At 36.7% G+C, this 24,482-nt stretch overlaps 1 protein-coding gene across 6 annotated transcripts in view; it reads left to right on the top strand.

Annotated features, from left to right (window-relative positions):
- FOLH1 (folate hydrolase 1) overlaps positions 1 to 24,482 on the top strand; it is a 58,568-nt gene that overhangs the window by 19,928 nt on the left and 14,158 nt on the right. For all 6 annotated transcript variants that reach the window (XM_078339239.1, XM_078339238.1, XM_009007272.5 and 3 more), the window contains 7 exons: positions 1,596 to 1,689; positions 8,054 to 8,152; positions 9,035 to 9,120; positions 10,455 to 10,574; positions 12,909 to 12,991; positions 15,267 to 15,330; positions 19,541 to 19,608. In XM_078339239.1, coding sequence (XP_078195365.1) covers positions 1,596 to 1,689; positions 8,054 to 8,152; positions 9,035 to 9,120; positions 10,455 to 10,574; positions 12,909 to 12,991; positions 15,267 to 15,330; positions 19,541 to 19,608 — 614 coding nt within the window. The remainder of the gene's footprint in view (positions 1 to 1,595; positions 1,690 to 8,053; positions 8,153 to 9,034; positions 9,121 to 10,454; positions 10,575 to 12,908; positions 12,992 to 15,266; positions 15,331 to 19,540; positions 19,609 to 24,482) is intronic.

Raw genomic sequence — 24,482 nt, 5'->3', positions numbered from 1 at the left:
TATTTCCAAGTTTTAAAAAATGTGGCTTAGCCTAAGTTTTATTAGTTATACAAAATCAAAGTAATGAAAATAAAATGAGCTTAATTGGAATGTTTCTGTTGATTTTTTTCAAATTTGAATTATGATATTTTAGGGAAAAAAATGATGTTATTTTTGGGGCTAATATTTATTAAATTATTTATTGTGCCCTATTCACTTTTCTCTTCCTTTTAATTTTACTTCCTATTATGGCATAATTCTAACATATATGAGAGTAAAGATAGTCATGAACATGGTGTCATTCTTGTTTTACCTGTTTATCACTCCAAATTTTTGCAATTATTCTAGAGAATTTGAAATCAAATCCCACACAACATATTTTTATGTCATTTTTGCCCATAACAAAATAAGGATTTGCAATTATTAAGTTTCTTATTAGATTGTTTTAAAATGTAGAGAAAAAAATGGAAAAACAGCTCTAATTTTTCTTAAATCTGAAGAAATGATAGAATCTGTGTGCTTATTTTGAGGTAGAGTTTACATGCAATAAAATACATAGATCTCAAGAGTTCAGTTCAATACATTTTGAAAATTCCTGTCCTTATGTCACTTAAAATAGGATATAAGGGCATTTCCATCACTCTAGAAAGTTCTCTTGTGCCCCTTTCTGGTTAATTTTCTTTGTATCGCCTAGAAGCAATCACTTTCTTTCTTTCTTTCTTTTTTTTTGAGACGGAGTTCTGCTCTTGTTACCCAGGCTGGAGTGCAATGGCGCAATCTCAGCTCACCGCAACCTCTCCCACCTGGGTTCAGGCAATTCTCCTGCCTCAGCCTCCTGAGTAGCTGGAATTACAGGCACATGCCACCATGCCCAGCTAATTTTTTGTATTTTTAGTAGAGACAGGGTTTCACCATGTTGACCAGGATGGTCTCAATCTCTTGACCTTGTGACCCACCTTCCTCAGCCTCCCAAAGTGCTGGGATTACAGGTGTGAGCCACCACGCCCGGCCAGCAATCACTTTCTAATATCTAGCATCATGTATTAGTTTGCCTGGTTTTGAACTTCAAGTAAATGGAATCAAATAGTAGGCTGTTTTTTAAATTGCTTTTCTTATTTCAGTGTAGTGATTTGAGATTTTTCCATTTTATTATATATATTAGTAGTTTTTTTCTTTCGATGATTAGGTAGCATTGTATTGTGGGATTATACTATGGATTGTTTATTTATTTTCCTGTTCTTGGAAACCTGGACTTTGTCTAACATTTGGCTAATATAAATAGGGCTGTTATGAACAATTTTGTACAGGTCTTCTTGTGGGCATGTGCTGATCTTTCTAGAGTAAATATCCAGGAGTGGAATTGCTGTGCCACAGTTTACATTTCTGCTTGGCATTGCTTTTCCAAAGAGTTACCCTAAGTGATTGTGTAATTTTAGACTCTCACAAGCAATGTGGGATTTCAGTTGCTCCACATTCTTGCTAAAAATGAAATTGATAATCTGTTTTAACAATTCACAGTAAATGTGAAATGAGAATGTATTTGATGTGATTTGTAGAGAACCATTTGAATGGAACTGAGTTTTTACTGGAAATATGGCCATTTTTTTTTCTTTCAGAATATGCTTACAGGCATGGAATTACAGAGGCTGTTGGTCTTCCAAGTATTCCTGTTCATCCAATTGGATACTATGATGCACAGAAGCTCCTGGAGTAAGTTTGTAAGAAACAATGGGTAGCTGTTTGGGTAATTTTCATTATTGATAGTTTTCTAATGTTAGGCTTTATCTCCATTTTTTAAATACTTATATTTTCCAAGATGGGTGCTGCTTGTAATTGTGCTACTCCTAAAATAGAATAGTGATTCTGTTCTGGAATTTAATATATACATGAATATCTAGTGTATGACAGCCATGAAAATGAGCCTTTCAGATATTTAACTGCAGGGAGCATGATTGATCAATTGCTCCAGACACTGTGCTTTGAAACTCTATTTGTGTCAAGACCGTGCTTCCTGTGGGTGTTCTTGGGCAAAGACTCAGTGTGGCAAGGATACCACTACAGGCCTGTTCCTGGAAGGCGTCGAACTCCTCTGATGCAAAACTTTGGCCCAGGGACTCCCTGATAGCCTGTCTCAAATAGATGCTGCACCCAACATTCCTCTTTATTTTCCTCCGCCCTTTCTCCTTTATTCAATGTTAGACCTTGAATAAAAGTCTAAAAGAGCTTTCTCAGCCTTTCCTAGCTCTCTCCTTATTTTCCACATAGGCTTTCCTTTAGTAAATCTCTTACTCATGTATACCTCTTACTATGAGAGCAACTTCCCTTTTGTTTCTATCTCTGTTCCTCTTCCCCTTCTGCTTTCATTCTCCAAACTTTCCCAGATTTGTTCTGCCTAACCTGGCATTGAAACTCTTTCCTCTTTCCTGTGCTGCTTTCTCTCATCGCCATGTCCTTCTTCCATTCTTTAGAGGGGTGAGAACCCTGGCTTTTCTAAAAGTGAAATTGATAGAGACTGAAGTGTCTGGCCAGTTAGTCCCTTTTCTTCTTTGAGTTCAAGTCTTTCTTAATCATCTATTCCAGTATCTATGAGGAAGGATTTTTTGACCAAGGGTGAAGCACTTATTTTTACAGGTGAGGAGGCTGACATCTGGAGAGTTGGACACATCTGTTCAATTTAAGGATAGATTAAGAAAGTACCCTGGTCTTTTTTCTTTGGGGCTATAAGCTGTACTACATTGGTTAAGATTCAGGACCATGCACAACTTTTTGTAGCACCATAGACTATGTATTTGCCTAAAAATATTTGTAAATAAAGACTAAGTATTCATAATATTTAAAAGATAAAAGTGATCGTAGCATTACTTTTAAGAGTGGAAACCTGTAGACAACACAAATCTTCAACAATTGATATATAGTCAAATAATACTGTATTGTACCAGAATAATTAATGTACAAAAATGCTTATGATAGTCTATTAAGTGAAGAAAAGCAAATTTCAAAACAATATATATATAGTATTATCTCAGTTATATAAAAATTTAAAACATGCACGTGTATTATCTTTGTAATTAGAAAAAGGTGCATAATATCATGGAATTAGATGTGAGACTTATTTAAACATCTACAATTTGGTCTGGTTTGCAAGGTCAGTATCAGCTGTGCTGTAATTGTGTAATGGAATTATCTGATTGAAAAACTACAAATGCAGTTCATCTAACATTACTGTGTCAGCCTCTGCAAGCCATTTTACAAATGCAATCACTGTTAATAACATAATATTCATGGAAAAGTGTATTTCACATTCAAAACACCATAATTAAAAATAGAACACTTTCTATTTGCCCATACTTTCTAAGCCACAATGAAACAGTTCTCATAATTGGAATTTAGTTTTAAAAAATTGTTTAAAAGAATATATGGTTGTTTATTAATTTCACTGTGAAAATTTGCTCTCTTGGTACATTTATCTTGGGAGTGTGCTAGTTGTTCCTGATAGTCTATTTTCAGATTCTCTCATGTGGTTAGCAGTTTAATGTTGCACATTAATTAGAAAAGATAATATTTTACAAATGTAATATATCATGAAATAAAAATTCATTAATAAATGTGAGAAGATGAGGAGAGTTATGAAGTCATATAATGGCCCAAGAATGCCAAGAACTTAAATAAATAGTTCATGAAATGTGAGTGACAGTAAAAACTGCATGTTGACTTATGTTGGAGAGAAAGGGGATACCATGTATGTATTTTCCTATTTTTCTTTACATCTCTGCTGAACAGAGTGTGATTATAATTTGCCTTCTAGAGTAACTTCTACGTTGATAATTATAGTGCCAACAGTAATAGTAATACCATGTATCCTGTATGGAGTGCTAATTATGCTTTAGCATTTACTATTGTCCTGAATGCTTTACATATATCTTCTCAATTAACCTGTAAAACAACTATATGTGTTAGTATTGTGATACTCATTATAACCAATGTTCAGAGAGTAAGTGAGAGAGTCGAGGCCAAAACTCATGTCTGATGCAAAAGACAGTTTGGTATACACTACTTACTCTCTACTCAACGACACACACATTTAGCAGGCACTTTTATTGATTATGGTGTTGTCTCATTCTTATGCCTCTGCTCAGGAGACATTTAGTGGCTTCTCACAGCCCATTCACTCAAGGAACATTTATAGAATGACTTCTATATTTCAAGCACTGTGGTAAAAGTAGGAATTATGTAAAGTCAGTAGTAATGTCCTCTCTATTCTTGATTTTAGAAATTACGATCTTCCCTTTTTAACTTGGTGAGTCTGACTAATGGTTTGCTAATTTTGTTGATCTTTTTAAAGAATTACCATTGGTTTCATCAATTTTCTCTATTCTCTAGTTTATTATTTCTCTTTTAATCTTTTTAATTTCCTTTCTTATTCTTTATGAGTTTAGTTTTGTTTTCTTTGTGCAGTTTCTTGTTTTTTTAATATATATTTTATTGAGTTTTAGGTTTTGGGGTACATATGAAAAACATGCAAGACTGTTGCATAGGTACATACATGGCAACGTGGTTTGCTGCCTTCCTCCCCATCACCTATATCTGGCATTTCTCCCCGTGTAATCCCTCCCCAGCTTCCCACCCACCCCTGTCCCTCCCCTAGTTCCCTCCTAAAGAACACAGTGTGTGATGCTCCCCTCCCTGTGTCCATATGTTCTCATTTTTCATCACCCTCCTGTGAGTGAGAAGCTTAGCTTATTGATTTGAGATCATTCTACTTTTTGAAAAGATGTGTTTACAGATCTATGTGTGTGAACACATAGGAAAGGAAAATACAGCTACGTATTTTCCTTTAAGCACTGCTTTGGCTGCATCTCATAAGTATTGGCATGTTGTGTCTCTGTTTTCATTCATCTCAAACATTTTTAAATTGTACTTGTGAGTTCTTCTTTGACCTTTTGGTTACTTAAGAGTTAGTTGTTTAATTTCCATATATTTGTAAATTTCTTAAATTTATTTTGTTATTTATTGCTATATTCCTTTTTTTGTGGTTGGATTAATAAAAGAAGTATATAAGTAATAAAATAATTCTATAATTTCAACCTTTTAAATTTATCCAGACTTGTTTCATAGCCATGGTTTTTTATGAAAAATGTTCCATGTGCACTTGAGTTACACTATTTTTCAATTTTTTTCAAGGAAACTTAGTCATTTTATATCCCAGCCAGAATAATCATCATGGCTTACACTTGCCTGGTCTGTGCTTGCCTGCCTCTGTGCCTGGAATGCTCTTCACATTTATTTTTCCATGCCTGCCTCTTACTCATCCTTTGAAATCCAGATCAGATAAAACCTTCTTTAGAAAATAATTCCTGATCTCACAAGTTGAATCAAGCTTTCTTTTATCCACATATTTTAGAACTTTACCTTTGATCTGTCATGTTCTGTTTTATATTATGGTTGGTCTTATATGTATTTTCTTCTGAGTGATCTATAAATTCTTTGGTGGAATGACTGGGTCTTGTACATATTTATATTTTTTAGTAAATAAAACACAGCGCTTTAATCATAGTAGATGACACATCTTCTCCTAATGGTCAAAGCAAAATTTATATGCTACAAGATATAGAATTATAAACTCAGTACTGTCTATACATTAATTACTGAGCATCTACAGTCTACCAAATATATTGAGACATTTTCCAACATTTATTTGTGCCTTCTAATACTTCTATGGTTCGAAATTCTAATATTCAACTTTTAAATATTTGTGGAATTTATTTTTCATTTATAAAGTGAGAAAAGGACCTAAAGAGATTTATACTTCAGTAACATTTTTCAATTGAAACCTCTAGTCTCCGTGTACATGCATAATTTTTTCATTGGTATATTAGATTCTTATATATAACTATTGTAATGTTATCTTCTAGTCATCTGTTCACCCGTTCTTGTGAGGACACTATAGTTGTGGCTTTATATTGTATTGTTTTATGGGAATATGGACTATTAATTTCTATTTTGAAAAGGAAATACATTTACAAAGTTCACAATTCAAAGGGATTTATAATAAAGTTTTTCTCTTACTCATTTACACCCCCAAAGCAACTGATGTTATTAGTTTATAGTATATTAGCATCGATCTCTGCTGCAGAGTGGGATCCTAGAAAAATGTGTTGCCGGTCCACCACAAAATGCAGAGGATTTTATAGATCAGCTGGTGAGGAGGCAGTGTCTGATTTACTAAATCATGGAAAATCAGACCAGGTGTGCCATTTGCATAGGGTGTGAATTTCTGGTGGCCCCACCCTAATCTTTTATTATTCAGGCGTGTTCTCTGCCTGAGTTGCACCATGTTGCTCATTTTTCTGTTACTGTACGCATGGTAACAAGAAAAGGGAAGATGGATCTTCCCTGTTGTAGATACCTGGCCCACAGGTAGTCCTTTTCTGTTGGCACAGCTGCCAGCATTCCCCTACACTTTCAGCTTCCTAATCTATGTATGCAGCTCAATTTTTCAGGCTGCTTTTTGTTAGAAAAAAAATAATGTGGGCTGCTTTTTGTTAGAAGGAAAGTTCTGCCGAGGACTCTGTTGCCCCCATTATCTACCTAAATAATTTCTTTCTACCTCCCATATCAATATCTTACATATGATTAAGTATATTTATATTTGTTACTTGCCCTTTGCAACTTTCCTGTATATTTCCATATTCTGCTGTTTTGACTATCTGTTATGCTTTCTACCACTGTAAAATGCCTCTTCATGTTGCTTGATGTTTTATGCATGACATTTTATTGTAAATAGTTGAAATAAATTCTATAGTACACTACTTGAAATTCTGTTTAATGTCCGAACTCCTTAGTGAAAAGGGAAAAAAGAAAGAGAGGCATTATTTACACTTTGATAGAGCATTTTAAAACAAGATACTACTTCTAATGAATTTTTCATGAGAAAGTGATCTTACTAATTATTTTCTTATTGCATGTGCAGTAGATTCTAGGTTACAAGCAGCTGTGTACAGGCACAGAAGAAAACAGGACACTGCAGAGCGTGCTACATGGCAAAACCTGGAGTACACGAGGGTGTGTGATCACAGGGGAAGCCATAAAGGACAGACTAAAATTCTCCACTCTCAATTTTGTAGCTGAACATCTCAGTATAATATCTGATAATGACATTTATTTATCGAGGCCATTATTTAAGTGGAGCTGTGTTTAAGGTTTGGGATATTCATTTAATGGGAACAAAATGGCCCTGGTAGGCCCAAAGAAGTGTGTTTCTGTCTTACAGCTGGATTTTCATAAAAATATAGTGACAATTAAGGCAGAGATTTTTCCATTTGAACACTTAGTCTCTTAAGTTTGTCTCTTTGTAGCTATTTAGTAAAAGTATATTGTTTTCCATGCCCAAATCAAGAATAAGTCAATCCATCATCTTAATACAGTAAAGGCAGATATGCTGAAGGGAATCTACAAGAACCCACCATTCCATAAACATGACCATGTTTTCTTTCTCAGTCACCTACTGAGAGATAATCACGAGCTGTGACATATACCGGGTGGTCTGCCTGAATCTTTATTTCTGAATTTTAAAAAATAGCGTGAAACTTTTAAGGGCTTTTGAAGTGAAATCCCTTCTTTTGATCCGCCTGTCTTCTTAGTAGGTGTGTATGAAAGTACTTTGTTAAAAATAATCATAGACCAGTGAGACAAATAACAATGGAAAATTTCAGAGAGTTAGACATCAAGTTCTTTCTTCAGCACATGCTCTGGAAAGCACTTTTAGATTTACCACTAGACACAGGTAACACAGATCAAGTTCTTATCAGTAATTCGAATCTTAGTTACACCATTTACTAGTTGCCTGACTTTGGGCAGGTTATCAAATCTCTAAGTCTCCTGTGCCCCACCTGTGAAGTGGAGGTAGCAATTCCTCAGAACTGTGCTAAGGTTTAAACGACATATTATATCCAAAGCTCTTTGCACCATTGAAGATATTATGAACAGATGCTCAAGAAAGTGAATCCATTGACATTTTAACGTGTTACTTCAAGGTATTTTTGTGGCTAATAATGCTTTTTTTTGTGTCCAACAGAAAAATGGGTGGCCCAGCACCACCAGATAGCAGCTGGAGAGGAAGTCTCAAAGTGCCCTACAATGTTGGACCTGGCTTTACTGGAAACTTTTCTACACAGTTAAGAGACTATTTTAATTTTAGCTCTTTTAAGGGGGAAACTTAGAGAAAAAAAAAAAGCTATAGAGGATGACAGAAAAAATAAAATGTGTCTAATACCAGCAGGAAACAAAACTGCAGGTTAGAACCAGTGTAATTTTTTCCTGTGAACAATCAGGAATCTTTAAACAACGATGGAAGATTTTAAGATTATGGGTGTTGTTGGAACCTAGAAAATGGATAACCCAAAGTGTGATGTTTTGGAATGCTGAGCATTTTGAACTAAAAAGAATAAAAGGCCTTAGATGCAGCCTCAGAATCAAGGACTTTCTGATCTCCTACTTCTCCCTGCAAGAGCACGGTGGAAGTTTCTCTCTGAAGTTCCCGTATCTGAAGCTCCTGCAGAAGGAACACAATGACCTTCCTTCCCCTCCCCTGAAATTTTATTAACCAGGGAAGATCGAACTCATATAGTACGAAGGAAGAATGAGGCATATCACTGCATCTACACAGGCTTTGTCACAAACTGTTCACTATTCTCTAGTTCCATTCAAGTTACAAGAATTACTTACAAACCATTGCCTGCTCTTCCCACCCACTCAACTATCTTACAAATCATTTACCACCCCTCAAAATCACCTGTACTCCCCCACATCCCCCTCCCCTACGAAGAGGGGGCTAGTTAAACTTCAACCATTTGGCCCTTCTTTGAGTCTCAAATTTTGTTTGGCTCCTGTGTACACTTGTGTATAAATGTGTATGCCTTTTCTCCTGTTAATCTATTTTCAGTTTATTTTACCAGACTTGAGCCTTCAAAGGCAGAGGGGAAAATTCCCTTAACCCTTATAGTGTTAATCTGTTAACCAATTTTTTTTTAAAGAACGTGTTTTATCTTTGCATTAGAAAAGTCAAGATGCATATCCACTCTACCAACAAAGTCACAAGAATTTACAACGTGATAGGTACTCTCAAGGGAGCAGTGGAACCAGGTAAAGGAATCATCTGCCTAGCAAATACTGATCGGGTCACTGTTATGTGCTGAATACTGCCAGGCTCTAGGAGTGCAAAGTGAACCAACACAAACAAACAAAACAAGTGGAATTCACCTAAAAACAAAGAGATACATATGAAATAATTTTGTAGTGTGATACATGTGGTGAAGAAAAGTGAATGTTTGGTTCTAGGTTGCGCAGGTGACCAAGGTGAATAATAAATTGTGCTGGCCTCATTTAAAGGATCAAGGAAGGCAGGCTAGGGAAAGATGTGGTTTTTCTGAGTTTTTTGAAATATTTTTACCATATATTTTGCATAGGGAAGTATCTTCATCATCGCTAGAAACATCTATATAAAATATCACACTTTTAGAAAATTGAGATTATCTTGTATTAATGAGTCCTTTGCATAGTTTTCTTTTCCACAGCTACAGTCACTGATGACATATATACATATGATTTCCATAGAAGTTCAGATGATCTACTGATTCATACATTTTATACATAGCCTTAGCTCATGAAGCTTCAGTTCCTTATGAACTATTTGGTTCTGTATTTCTTACCAAAACAGATACTATTAAATGCATATTAAAAATATTAATCGCTGTTTCTTACAAGCAGCTAGTGATTTATTTTAGATCAAGAATATTGATATCCTTCTAATGAGTACTAAATAATATATAAGTGGCTATTATTGAATAAAACTGAGTACCTATTTTTTTGCCAACTCTGTTTAAGCATTGGAGATGGGGAGATAGATAAAGACACAGACCCAAGACAAAGAGCTCACAGTTTGTGAAGGGAGCCATACGTTTAAGTGTCATAAATGCTTTATCACCCCTGAGAGCTGGATAGGCAGAGAAATGCCTTCTTCTATAGAAAATAAACAAGTTCATAGAGGGAGAAAACATTTGAGTTTTACCTTAAAAATTGGATAGAAAGAATAAGAAATGTACAACTTCCTATGTGGCCACTATGTTCCCTTACTTTGAAAATATTAGAAAGTGGTAAGTTAGGTAAGAGAGGAGTAATAGAGAATCACAAAAAATGTGAATAATGGCAACGTTATACTTTCTTAGTTGCCTATATGTCGTACATATAATTATAGTCATACATTGAAATATATATTTCCTTTATCACATTGCTGCTTTCTCAGATAGAAGAAACACATACTAAAATCAGAAATAACATTTGCACAAATCTTCAGAAACATAGCCACCTTTTTTTTTTTTTGAGTCATGAGTGCTTTGTATTTTGATGCTTTGAGTCATTTGTAGTTTTCTCTTTTATTGACCTGAAATGACAAATAATCTCGCATCAATGCTTTCTAGACAGATACGTCATTCTGGGTGGTCACCGGGACTCATGGGTGTTTGGTGGTATTGACCCTCAGAGTGGAGCAGCTGTTGTTCATGAAATTGTGAGGAGCTTTGGAACACTGAAAAAGGAAGGTAATACAAAAAGCAAAAAAGCCAACCCATCCAAGCCTCAGTTTAGTCTTCTGTAAAGTGAGTGTGAAAATACTACCTCAGCCATTACATGTGTTGGTAAAAACACCAATACAGCTGTTAATGTTGGCTGGTTAGTTATATTGTTTATTTATTTTTGCGTTTATTTATATAACATTTATATTATTGATACTTATATATTCAGTGATGATTTGAAATAAAGGAATTTTACTGTTAATGATTGTTCTTGGCAACTTAAAAGATGAAGATGGGTTTTGTCACTAGAGAAAACACACTGGAGTTGGATTATAAGCCAAAGCTTCCTAGTCAGAAACTGTAAGCAGACGTTCCTCAGTCTCATCTAACCTCAGACCTCAGGTTAAGTGTACTGAGTCACTAAGGAGATAGATGCTCTATTCAGAGAAATGCCGTTCTTATGCCCGATGGGACTCTGTCAGAAGTCTGATGTCTGTATTCTCACACCTGAGCCCTGGGTGCTGTCACAGAAATTTGACTTTTACTCGTAGCATCACCACCTTAGCCAGTTTAGAATTTTCATATAAAGCCAAAGTAAAATTTAATTCAATTGCTTTTTAAAATAGTAATTACACATTGAAAGCAGAAAGTTCATTCTCTTTATTGACCCTGCCAACAAGGTGTCTGAGGACTATAAAATATAATCTATATATTTTTCGCAACAATAAAAACAATCCTAATGTATGTTGTTTGCATAGTATTTACTTTCTTTGAGAAACTATTTTTATATGTCCTACCTATTTTGAAGTCCTAGCAACTAGGAGGAAGACATACATATTTATCTTCTCATGTTACAGATAAGTTAACCAAGGTTTAGAGAATCAAGTATTTTTCCTGGTATTATGTAGCTAGCATGTGGCAGAATAAGAGAACCAGGGCTCAAACTCAAATTTATGACTACCAGTCCACAAAACCATGATGTCTCTATTTAAAATAAAATGTAAAGGTGCTCAGTTATTTTCTGTACACAGCTGTCTCATGTATACATGGAGTTTCTCTCTTGTTGCCCAGGCTGAGTTGCAATGGAGCAATTTCAGCTCTCTACAAACTCTCCCTCCCAGTTTCAAGCAATTCTCCTGCCTCAGCCTTCTGAGTAGCTGGGATTACAAGCATAGACCACCCCACACCCGGCTAATTTTTGTATCTTTAGTAGAGATGGGGTTTCGCCATGTTGGCAAGGCTGGTCTCGAACTCCTGACCTCAGGTATTCCACCTGCCTTGGCCTCCCAAAGTGTTGGGATTAAAGGCTTGAGCCACTGTGCCAACAAAACAATGGAGATCTAAATTTACATAGTTCATGAAGTAGGTAGTGTTTAATTTTATTACAAAACAGCTTCATGATTTTGCTAGGAAATTCCTGTGGTAACTGTAAAAAACATCACTGTGACAATTATAGAATATGTCAAAGAAATGGAATGCTGATGAATAATAGAAAATTTGAGCAACACTATTGACAAAACTAAAAGACTGTAGTCAATAGTTATAGTATACACATTCGTAAGCACACATGAAATATTTACTAAGATGATGACTACTCACAATTTTGGGGGCACCTACTAAGTGCTTTCTAATCATTATTCCAGTTAATCATCCCACAATCAAGTGGTGTCTTTATCTTTACTCTCTTGTTCCTGGGACACAGATGAAGAAATGAAAGTGTAGTAGGTATGAATAACTTTCTCTCAGTCATGCTGCTAGTGAGAGAATCAGGCTTTGACACAAGATGTTGCCTTAGCTCCATGGGCAGTGTTTATAACATACAAGAAACATCATCCTCACTGTTGAATTATGTGGTTTTCAGCAACAGCAAACATTGCTGTTGCTAACTGAGTTCTTTTTGATTAATCCTGGCACAGAATGAAGTGAAATCATACAACCAGTTGATAATGAACAATTGTTCATTTGATGTCAGAACAACAGGAAAGAGTTCTAAAGGATTTTCTTTCCGTGACATCTGCTTTCAGAACCCCGAATGCATCTGGAAATGTCTTCCTTTGTTTCACGCAGCTGCAGACCACCAATTACTTGTCACTTCTTATGTATTGCCAATCATTATAAAATTATTAGAATGTTTTATGACCTTGCAAGATTTTTACTGTCTACATTTCCCCCCTTTTTTATGTAATCGTGTTATTTTGTATTGACAACTTTAAAATCGTACAAAGGAAAATTACGTAAGTAAAGATTTTTACCACTATTTGCCTTTCCCAAACAATGACTTTTTTTTCCTATCTGGGCTTGGTAGTGTCCTGGGTATATTATAAATTTTTTCTAGCATTTTTATATACACATGTATTTTAGGGTGGAGACCTAGAAGAACAATTTTGTTTGCAAGCTGGGATGCAGAAGAATTTGGTCTTCTTGGTTCTACTGAGTGGGCAGAGGTTAGTAGGTAATTTGCTACAATATAACTTTTTATAAAATAAAGTAGCCAGGACTTATTTGGCAAGCATGTAAAAATAAGAAGTGAATATAATGAGAAAATATTCAAAGTTTTTTTTCCTAAAGTCTGAAGCAACATTTTATTGTTCAAAAATCAGCAATAAAAATCTCTGTTGCTAAAGAACTAAGCGTTTTTTTGTTTTTTTTTGTTGGTTTGTTTTTTGTTTTATTTTTGAAAAAGAGTCTCACTTTGTCACCCAGGCTGTTGTGCAGTGGTGCAGTCTAGGCTCACTACAACCTCCACCTCCCGGGTTCAAGCGATTCTCCCACCTCAGCCTCCCGAGTAACTGGGACTACAGGCACATGCCACCATGCCCAGCTAATTTTTAATTTTGTATTTTTAGTAAACATGGGATTTCACTATGTTAGCCAGGATGGTCTTGATCTTCTGATCTCATAATCCACCCGCCTTGGCCTCCCAAAGTGCTGGGATTATAGGGGTGAGCCACCATGCCAGGACAAGAACTAAGTTTTGTTTGAACTTTTTAGAGCCACTAAATTTCAATTATCAAAGTTAATTTATATTTATTTCCTGGGAGTATGATAGTAAATAAGTAGGTATGCTAGAAACCAAACATCAAAACAAGGAGTCAATTTCTTAACCACACTGTACTTTATTCTTTAAGATACTGTCTTAGCGAACATGAACAATCTAACAGATTTTTCAGTGAATATCTTCCCATAAACATCTCCTTTAAATGAAGAATCTTGTCTGGTTCATAGAGATTGAAGCCATTTCAAATTTATGAAAAATGGGAAGTTAAATTGTCTCTATTTCCTGACCACGAAATCAAATTCTTGTATCATGTTTGGTTTCTGTCTTGATTCTACTACACTTTCCAAAATATCTCCTAAAGCTAACTAGAATTTTTTTTTTTTGAGATGGAGTCTCACTCTGTTGCCCAGGCTGGAGTGCAGTGGCACGGTTTCTGCTCACTGCAACCTCAGCCTCCTGGGTTCAAGTGATTCTCTTGCCCCAGTCTCCTGGGTAGCTGGGATTATAGGCGTGTGCCACCACACCTGGCTAATTTTTGTATGTTTAGTAGAGACAGGGTTTTGCCATGTTGGCCAGGCTGGTCTTGAACTCCTGAGCTTAAGTGATCCGCTGCCTCAGCCTTCCAAAGTGCTGGGATTACAGGTGTGCACCACCATGCCTGGCAGTAAGGTATACTTTTCATTTATCTTTCTTAATTCATAATGACCTACTCTATATTAAATTATGCTAAAAGGAAGTCAGAAAATTTCACCACAGGATATTTACTAATCCCTTTGAAAAGTGATTTTACTTGCATGTATTGTTGGCTTTATATAGCAGTAACATTAGCTATAAAGTAAATATATGCAAAGTCAATGTTTATTTCACTAATTTCCAGTCAAGCTGCAAGTATTTATTGGCTTCCGTCATACGCCAGATATTATGTGAAACCCTGTAAACTTTAATTTTCTTTGGAAAAAAAATGCTTCTGTAGACCTAGTCAAAGTTTTAAAAGAAAGAATTATGCTAATATCTGGAAGAACCTAAATATTTTCGTGGTGTGATTTGTGTCTTTCAAATTATTTTTCACTTACAGTTGCTTTTTTTTCATTTTTTATCTTAATGTCAGAATGCTTAGGAAATTACATATTTTAGAGACTCAGAATTCACATTGATATTTCAAAAAAACTTTGCTTCAAGTTGTTCTTAAAATGTGCAATTATCATCATTGACCAGTAGATGGTGCCATCCTACAGGAGAACCCGACTTCATGGTCAGATGATATAAGTTCACATGTTTTTCATAATAATGAAATTTAACTTGAAATTTTATAAATTTAAAATACCTTCATTCCATATGACTCAAATTCTTTGCTTAAATAATGAGATGTTTATAGGAAGATTTTTGCCGAAAAGTCTCAGGTCTTTCATGTTTGCTAAGATAATTTTTTGAAGAATAAACTACAGCATGGTTAAGAAATTAACTTTTTCCACTTACCATAAGTATATGGACAGTTTCATCTTAAATACTGGCTTTTAATAAGTTGTGCTTGTGTTTCCTACCAATAAGCTTTATTGAAATTCTTTCAAAGCAGCTCTTTTTTGAGAATTTCCTATGTCAAATTTGTCATTGATGTGGGTCAGCTTAAAAGAAATCCACATACATTTAATGTAGGTGTTCATTTTTTAGGGGAGGGGGAGTGGGTTGTAACTTTATGTGTATAGTTTTCTTTCTTATTATAGGAGAATTCAAGACTCCTTCAAGAGCGTGGTGTGGCCTATATTAATGCTGATTCTTCTATAGAAGGTGAATACCATTGGTCTCATAAGAAAAGATGTGATAAAACTAGGAGTGCATAGTTAATAAATTATGCATTAACAAGGAAGGCTATCTATTCATATGTGGTTGGGGAATCTGCTGCAGCCTCTGACAGGAAACAGTGTGTGAACTCTAGTTGAGAGTTGTGTGAGCCCTAGGTGAGCAGGTTTCTTTTTTCCTTTGCTTCCCTTTTCCTCCTTTCCCTTCCTTCCTTCCTTCCTTCCTTCCTTCCTTCCTTCCTTCCTTCCTTCCTTCCTTCCTTCCTTCCTTTCTTCCTTCCTTCCTTTCTTCTTTCCTCCTCCTCCTCCTTCTTCTTGTTCTTCTTCTTCTCCTCCTCCTCATCATCATTCTTCTTTCTTTCTTCCTTTTTATATATTTTTTGCTTTGAAGTATAGAGTACTAATTCGGAAAAGCAGCATTCTTTCATAGCTTCATCTGGCAGATTTATTTTTATATATAGCAGGAATTTAGTAAGCATCTGTTGAATGATTAAGTCAAGGACCTAAAGAGTTCTACACTTTAGAATGGTATAGAAAAACAGTACCATTTGAGGGGCACAGTGGCTCATGCCTGTAATCACAACACTTTAGGAGGCTGAAGTGAGTGGATCACTTAAGGTCAGAAGTTCAAAACCAGCCTGGCCAACATGGTGAAACTCCGTCGCTACTACAAATGCAAAAATTAGCCAGTCATGGTGGCTGACTCAGTGTAGATAATATACTAAAACAATCCTGAATTATAATTCATGCAGGTACTTTAAAAAGGTTAGGATCAAACTGCTCTGAGAGTTCAGAGGAGAGAATAATAGAAACTTCAGGAAAGGCTTAACAAATAGGATAGGCATTCGAGGCTGACTTTGAAGAATGGAAATACTTTCAATAAGCAAATGGCCAAACTAAAGGAAATCTCAGATTGACTTCCATGAAAATGAAAGAGTCCATTGTCACTACCCTCCAGCTCTGCTATTAATTCCATATCTTGACCGTATGCAACATCCAGGCCATTGCACTCCTGTTTCTACACTCAGTTTGCACTCCAGCACCTCTTTACCTGTTTAATGCTTATCCTTAGACACTCCTTTGAAATGTTACTTTTTCGGGGAAGAAATGTCTTTGTAGCACTTATTACTGTCATTATTCAGTTTTTGTTTTACAATAATAGACTGTATTCCTTAACAAGGAACACACAGTATCTTGCTTATTCACTCCTGGATTCCTGATATCTTATTAGATAAATATTTATGGCATGGTTGTAAAAAATAAAGGAATAAAGGAATGAAAGGGAATTTTTTTTAGAATGTTTTCTGTAGTGTATTAATAAACTGGCCATGTCAGCATTTGGAACATGAGACCTTGATGGAGTTATGTTGGCATTTGCCTTTTCTTTTTCTGTTTTGTTATTGTTATTGTTGTTTATTTTTTTGAGACAGACTCTTAACTCTGCAACCCAGGCTGGAGTACAGTGGAGCAATCATGGCTCACAAGTCTTGATCTCCCTGGCTCAAGTGATCCTCCAACCTCAGCCTCCTTGGTAGCTGGGACTACAGCAAGTGCTAGATGTCCAGCTAATGCCTGACCTTTGGCACCAGTTGCCTGGATTCATTCCTGGCCCTGACTTCTTATGTGTGACCCAAGTTACTTACTCTCTGTGTCTCAGTTTTCTCACTTCTAAATAGAACTTCTACGAGCCCCTATCTCAAAGGCTCTTGCAAGGGTTAAAAAAAGTTATATTTGCAAAGCTCCCAGACCTGTGTCTTGCACAGAGTAAATGTCAAAAAAATGTTAACTTTGATTAATAACATTACGCCTACTAAAAACACATAAGATTTTATATATGTATATGTATATATACATATACATGCCCACCCAGAATAAATACTCCAAATATGTTTTCTTGAAATGTAGAATAATGTTCTCTTTTTTGATACTTTTTAAAAAATTCTGTTATTGTTATTTTGAAATGAGATCTTAGTATTGCCCAGGGTGGTTTCAAACCCCTGAGCTCAATTGATCCCCCCACCTCAGCCTTCCAAGTAGCTGGGACAACAGGTGTGTGCCATCATAGTTGACCTTAGTTTCTTAAGATTGGATATTTTAATGTATTTTAAGCAATCATTAGGCTTTGCTACTTATATCATCCCTGGCTTGAAATTGCTTCATTGTGTCTCTATTAATTTCAAAATCAAGAACAAAAGACAGGAGGTACTATATGTTTGGGACACCAGTCATCTCACTTTGTTTTATATTTTACATTGTATTAATATTTCTTTCTCAATACAAAGAATCATATATTCTGGAATTTCTAATGTTAAAATGTAAAATTTACAAAAAAAGCAAAACTCCCCAATGCAAACCACTCTCAAACTTAGTCCTCTCTCCAAAGGTACTACTGTCCTCAGTGTTGGATGTTTCCATCATGTTGACATTAATATATAAAATTTAGCTCCACAAAGCACAACAGTGTAGTGGGTGCTATCTCAGGTGCTTTACATGTAAAAATATTATTTAGTGTTCACAATAACCCTCTGAGATAAGTAGGTAAATACTTTTATTATCTCTGTTGCATAAAAGAAGAAACTGACACTCAGAGAGTTTAAGTAACTTTCCCAAGGTCACACAGCTAGTGAAGGACTGAGCTTAGACTCCAATCAGGCTGATCTGTTCCAACTTTATCCTTCTAACTACTACACTCTACTGCCTCCCACCACCTTACACAACTTGCCTTTTTTATTCAGCAGCACATGAAAAACTTTCCATGTCAGCACACAGCTCTGCTTCCCTTAAAAAACAAACAACACCACCAGACAACAAAAATCTTCTACTTTGTATTCACTAGGACAATTTCTGTGTCAATCTGTAGGTGCTGGTCAGATTGCTTCAGTTTGTTGTAACTATTCTTTTATTTGCAAGCTTTTCTCATATGTGAAGAGAGGGAAGAGAGCCATAGTCGTTTGGTCTAGAATGTGTGCGTTTAAATTGTAATCAATGCTGCCAAACTAGTCCCCTTTATAAACATTTCCACTCTGATAAATTGTAATAAATGCTGCCAAACTATTCCCCCTTGTAAACATTTCCACTCTTATAAGCACTTCTGTTTGAAAAATTATATTGGCTGTTTGTACTTCCAGATGAATTTTAGAATTCTAAAATTAAATTTTTAAGTTCCATAAACAATTCTGTTGAGATATCACTATTTTTAAAGCCTCAACTTTTGTTGTTCTCAAACATGGATCTGAGACTTTGGGATAAAAGCTAGTCGTTATTCTCTGAGTGTTTTGTGTGCTTTTACATTTCTGGGCATTTGCACAGGCTATGCCCTTAGCTGCAAATACATTCTCACCCCCACCCCAGCAACTGTGTTTTTCTGGTTCTAGGAAACTCAGTTCAAGAGTCCCCTCTTCAAAGTTTGTGAAGTTGTCTTGACTCCCTTACCCCAAAACTCCTCCCAGTCAGCAGCCCCCTCCCGCAGTGTCTTAGCTTCCCAAGAACGCCTCGCCTGGCTGCTTCACTTCATTGCCACACCCATCAGTCCTAGACCTCCTGAGGAATGAGGACTGCAGCTCTAAGAAGAGCACCTGGCTCACAAATTCATTATCACAACAAATACTGATTGGTTAAACGCTGAATTCTAGGATTGTGCTAAGCTCTGCACTACGGCAGCAAACAAGAGTGCACCTTCTCCTGTGGGATTGTCTAGTGGGAGCGCTGATAATAAAAAGACAAGTACTTAGTATGTTTTAGGTTAAATAGCTGAGTAATGTGGAGAAATATGAGCCAAGGTTGAAAGAGAGAGTGGCTAAAATTAAGGGATAAGAGAGTGCTATTTTAGGTAGGGTGATCGGGGAAATCTCTCAGAAAAACATGACATGAGACCAGGGGAGTAGTAAGTCATGCAGATACAATGCAGAATAATGTTCCAGGCTAAAAGGACAGTGTGTGCAAAGATGCTGAGGGATATTTTTGGGTGGAATGTGAAATACAGACTTTGAGAGGTGACCGGGGGTGGTTTCATCTATGGTACCATGGGCCCTGGTGAGGATGATGGACTTTACAGAGTTAGATGGGAAGCCATTAGAGAATTAGACTTATAATCAGGTTTTAAAACAATCATTCTGGCTAGGGAGTTAGTAGTAGTCCTTGAAGAAAATCATAACAGAAAGAAATTAAACTTTAAAATCTATTATTTTCTTATTTTTCAGGAAACTACACTCTGAGAGTTGATTGTACACCACTAATGTACAGCTTGGTATACAACCTAACAAAAGAGGTAAAAATAATTACATATCATTTATGAAAATTCAAGCTCTACCAATGGTGTTTTCTTGAGGTATTATTATGTTAAACACTGATGTTGTTTTCTAACTTCTTGTCTTCTTTTCATATAACAAATATGACATCACATCACCATAGACCATCACATCTAGTAGACTGTGGACACAGATTTCCTCATTTCTCACCACACCACTGTCAGGTGGCCCATCAGTAGCATTATGTCTACCACCTCCATTCTGAAAACAGTGAAACTGAGCTCAGAGAACATTGGCCACCAAAGTCATACACAACTTATACAGTAGCTGAACCAAGACTTGATCCTATGGCTCAACTCCTTAATTTAACGACCTGTTTATACTCTTCAGTATAGCAATACCAATTAATTCAGGATGCAGGAATCGTTAAATGTTCTAATTGATTGAGAAAGAATATTCATAAGAATACCAGCTGCTGGCTTCCATGGAGAGAGGCTAGGTGAGACCATAGTTATATTTTTTCCGATAGGGATTATAAATAAAATTTAAATGTCGTTAAGCTTTGGTTTCAAATGAATGGAATGGAGGAGTGGCCAAGATGACTGACTAGAAGCAGTTATGGTGTGTGGCTCTCACAAAGAGAAATGGGAGGGGCAAGTAAATACAGCACCTTCAACTCAAACATCCAGGTGCTCACATTGAGACTAATGAAGGAAACAACCCGACCCAAAGAAAATGGAAAAAAGTATGGTAGGACGAACACCCACTTGGGAAGGACATGAAGTCAGGAAACTTCCCCTGCCCTGGGAAATGATGAGTGAATGTGAAAACCCAGAAAACCATGCTTTTTCTGTTGATATTTGCAACCCACTCCACCAGGGCCTTCAGTCTGACACACAGAACAAACTGCATGGAGTCTTGGCAGAACAACCACTCATGCATGCAACAGAGACCCAGGAGCTTTAGATATTGCAGCTTTCTAGGCTTCATGCAGAAGTAGCTGCAACTCCAGCAAAAGCAGGAGGTTAGACACCCATATATACCTATGAAAAAAGAGGCTGAATTCAGGGACCTGAGAAGCAGTGGTCTGCAGGCCGCAATTCCACAGCACCTTACAGGATAAGGCTCACTGTTTGGATTTTCAGCCAGTCACTGGTAACAGAGTTGTGCCTACCAGGGACAGAGCTCTGGGTGGTGGTGGGGCTGAGGGGCGGGGTGGTGAGTGGAGGGGTGGGCTGCCATCTTTGCTGTTTGGGTGACTTAGCCATTCCAGTCTTTAAGCTTTGGAGAGTTCAGGCAACTAGGGGTGGAAGCAGTACCCCAGCACAGCACAGTGGCCTCACAAAAATGTGGCCAGAGTGCTTTATAAAGCAGGTCCCCAACTGCATTTCTCATCACTGGGTGGAGCCTCCCAACTGGAATTTCTGGCTACCCCCACTGGTGTTCTCTGGCTGACAGAGGTTTTAGGACACCCTGGGATGGAGCTCCCAGTAGGAGAGGCAAACCACCATCTTTGCTATTTGGGTGACTTCGTCATCCCAGATTTCAGACTTTGGAGTGTCTAAGGCAACCAAGGGCTGAAGTGGACCCCAACTGTAGCACAGCTGCTCTACAAAAACATGGCCAGACTACTTTTTAAACTAAGTCCCTGATCCTTTTTTTTTTTTTTTTTTGTCTGAATGAGACTTCCCAATAGGGTTTTCAGCCACCTCCTACAGGTCTGTTCAGGCTGGCAACATGTCTATAAATCCCTGGAATGGAGCTCTCAGAGTAAGGGGCAGCCTGCCATCTTTGCTGCTTCATCGCCTTCACTGATGATTCCTCCAGGTACTGTAATATCTGAGGCAACTAGGGATTAGAGTGGACCCCAGCAAACACAGCAGCCATGCAGAAAATTGGCCAGGCTGTTTAAAACAAAAAATAAAAAGCCCTATCCAAAGGTCACCAACCTCAAAGATTGAAGACAGATAAGCCCACAAAGATGAGAAAAGATCAGTACAAGAACACTGAAAACTCAAAATGCCAGAGTGCCTTTATTCCTGCAAATGACCAGATCACTTCTACAGCAAGGGTTCAGAACTGGGCTGAGGTTGAGATGTCTGAAAGGACAGAATTAGAATTCAAAATATGGATAGGGACAGTTGCTTCCACCCCTAGGTGACTGAACTCTCCAAAGCCTAAAGAGTGGAATGGCTAAAGGAGTGGGTTGTAACCCAATTCTAGGAAGGAAAAAATCTTGATAAAACATTGCAGGAACTGACAGTCCAAATAGCCAGTATAGAAAGGAGAACAGAGTTGACCTAAGAAAGCTGAAAAGACTGCGGGAACTTCACAATACAATCACAAGTATTAATAGCAACATAGACATAGCAACATAGTGAAGGAAAGAATCTTAGGGGCTTGAAGACTGTCTTTCTGCAATAATACAGGCAGACAAGAATAGAGAAAAAGGAATGAACAAAATTCCTGAGAAATATGTGATCATGTAAAGAGACTGAATCTATGATGGATGGGTATATTTGAAAGAGAAATGAACAAAACCCCTGAGAAATACGTGATCATGTAAAGAGACTGAATCTATGACTGATGGGTACACTTGAAAGAGATGGGTAGAGTGAAACCAACATGGAACACTTATTTCAGGATATAATCCACGAGAACTTTCCCAACATAGCTAGATAGGCCAACATTCAAATTCAGAAAATTTAGAGAACCCCAGTAATATATTCCATGAGATCATCCTCAAGACACAAAATTATCAGCTTCTCCAAGGACAAAATGAAAGAAAAAATGTTAAAGGCAGCTAGAGGGAAAGACCAGTGCACCTACAAAGGGAGGCCCATCAGACTGATTGTGGACTTCTCAGGTGAAACACTACAGGCCAGAAGAGATTGGGACCAATGTCTTTCTAACATTCTTAGAAAAAAAATTCCAATCCAGAATTTCATATTTGACCAAACCAAACTAAGCTTTGTAAGAGAAGGAGAAATAAGATCCTTTTAAGACAAGCAAATGCTGAGGGAATCTGTCATCATCAGTCCTGTCTTAGAAGAGCTCTTGACAGAAGCAATAAATATGGAAAGGAAAGACTATAACCAGCCACTACAAAACACACACTGAAGTACACAGACCAGTGACACGGTAAAGCAATCACATAAGTCCGAAAAATAATCAGATAACATCATGATGACAGGATCAAATCCACACATATCAATATTAATCTTAAATGTAAATGAGCTAAATGCACCAATTAAAGGGCATAGAGTGACAAGCTGGATAAATAACCAGGACCTATTGGTACCCTGTCTTCAAGAGACCCATCTCACATGCAATGACACATAGGTCAAAATAAATAGATGAAGGAAAATGTACCAAGCAAAATAAGCAGATGAAGGAAAATCTACCAAGCAAATTGAAAACAGAAAAATGGAGAGGTTGCAATCTTAGTTTCTGACAAAACAGACTTTAAACCAACAAAGCTCAGAGAAGACAAAGAAGAGCATGACGTAATGGTTATGAATTAAGTTCAACAAGAGCTAACTGTCCTAGATATATATGCACATAAAACAGGAGCAACCAGATTAATAAAGTCAATTCTTAGAGACCTTCAAAGAGACTTAGATTCTCACACAATAATAATGGTAGACTTTAACAGCCTATTAAAAATATTAATTAATTTTCAAGACATAAAATTAACAAAGATATTTAGGACCTGAACTGACCACTTAATCAAATGGAACTGATAGATATCTATAGAACTCTCCACCAAAAAACAACAGAATATACATTCGTCTCATCAACCCATGGCACTTACTCTAAAATTGATCACATAATTGGAAGTAAAACACTCATTAGCAAAAGCAAAATAACTGAAATAAAAAGCATATCTTATACCACCATGCAATCAAATTCAAAATCAAGAGTAAAAAATTCACTCAAAACTATACAATTCCATGGAAATTTAATAATATGCTCCTGAATGACTTGTGGGCATATAATAAGATAAAAGTAGAAATCAAGAAAAGATACAGCATACCAGAATCTCTGGGACCACAGCTAAGGCAGAATTAAAAGGGAAGTTTACAGCACTAAATGCCCACATTAAAAGTTAGAAAGATCTCAAGTTAACACCTAATATTAAAATTAAATGTTCTAGAGAACAAAAGCAAACAAACCCCAAAGCTAAACAGAAGACAAGAAATAACCAAGACCACAGCTGAACTGAATGTGATGGAGACATGAAAAACCCTTCAAAAATTAACAAATCCAGGAGGTGACTTTTTGAAAAAATTAATAAAATAGACTGCTAGCTAGACTAATAAAGAAGAAAAGAGATAAGATTCAAATAAACACAATCAGAAATGATAATGGGAATATTACCATTGACCCCACAGAAATACAAATATTAGAGAATATTATAAACACCTCTATGTATATAAACTAAAAATAATCTAGAAGAAATGGATAGATTCCTGGACACATACACCCTTGCAAGGCTGAACCAGAAAGAAATTGAATCCCTGAACAGACCAGTCATGAGTTCTTTTTTTTTGAGATGGAATTTCGCTCTTGTTACCCAGGCTGGAGTGCAATGGCGCGATCTCTGTCTCCTGGGTTCAGGCAATTACTCCTGCCTCAGCCTCCTGAGTAGCTGGGATTACAGGCATGCGCGACCATGCCCAGCTAATTTTTTTTATTTTTAGTAGAGATGGGGTTTCACCATGTTGACCAGGATGGTCTCGATCTCTTGACTTCGTGATCCACCTGCCTCAGCCTCCCAAAGTGCTGGGATTACAGGCGTGAGCCACCGCTCCCGGCCCAATCGTGAGTTCTTAAACAGAGGCCTACTAATCAAAAAAAGTCAAGGACTAAATGGATTCACAGCTGAATTCTA

The sequence above is a fragment of the Callithrix jacchus genome, chromosome 10 (assembly GCF_049354715.1).
Source record: "Callithrix jacchus isolate 240 chromosome 10, calJac240_pri, whole genome shotgun sequence".
Taxonomy (NCBI): Eukaryota; Metazoa; Chordata; class Mammalia; order Primates; family Cebidae; genus Callithrix; species Callithrix jacchus.
The sequence above is the reverse complement of the archived record's forward strand: the minus strand, read 5'-3'. Positions and strand labels throughout refer to the sequence as shown.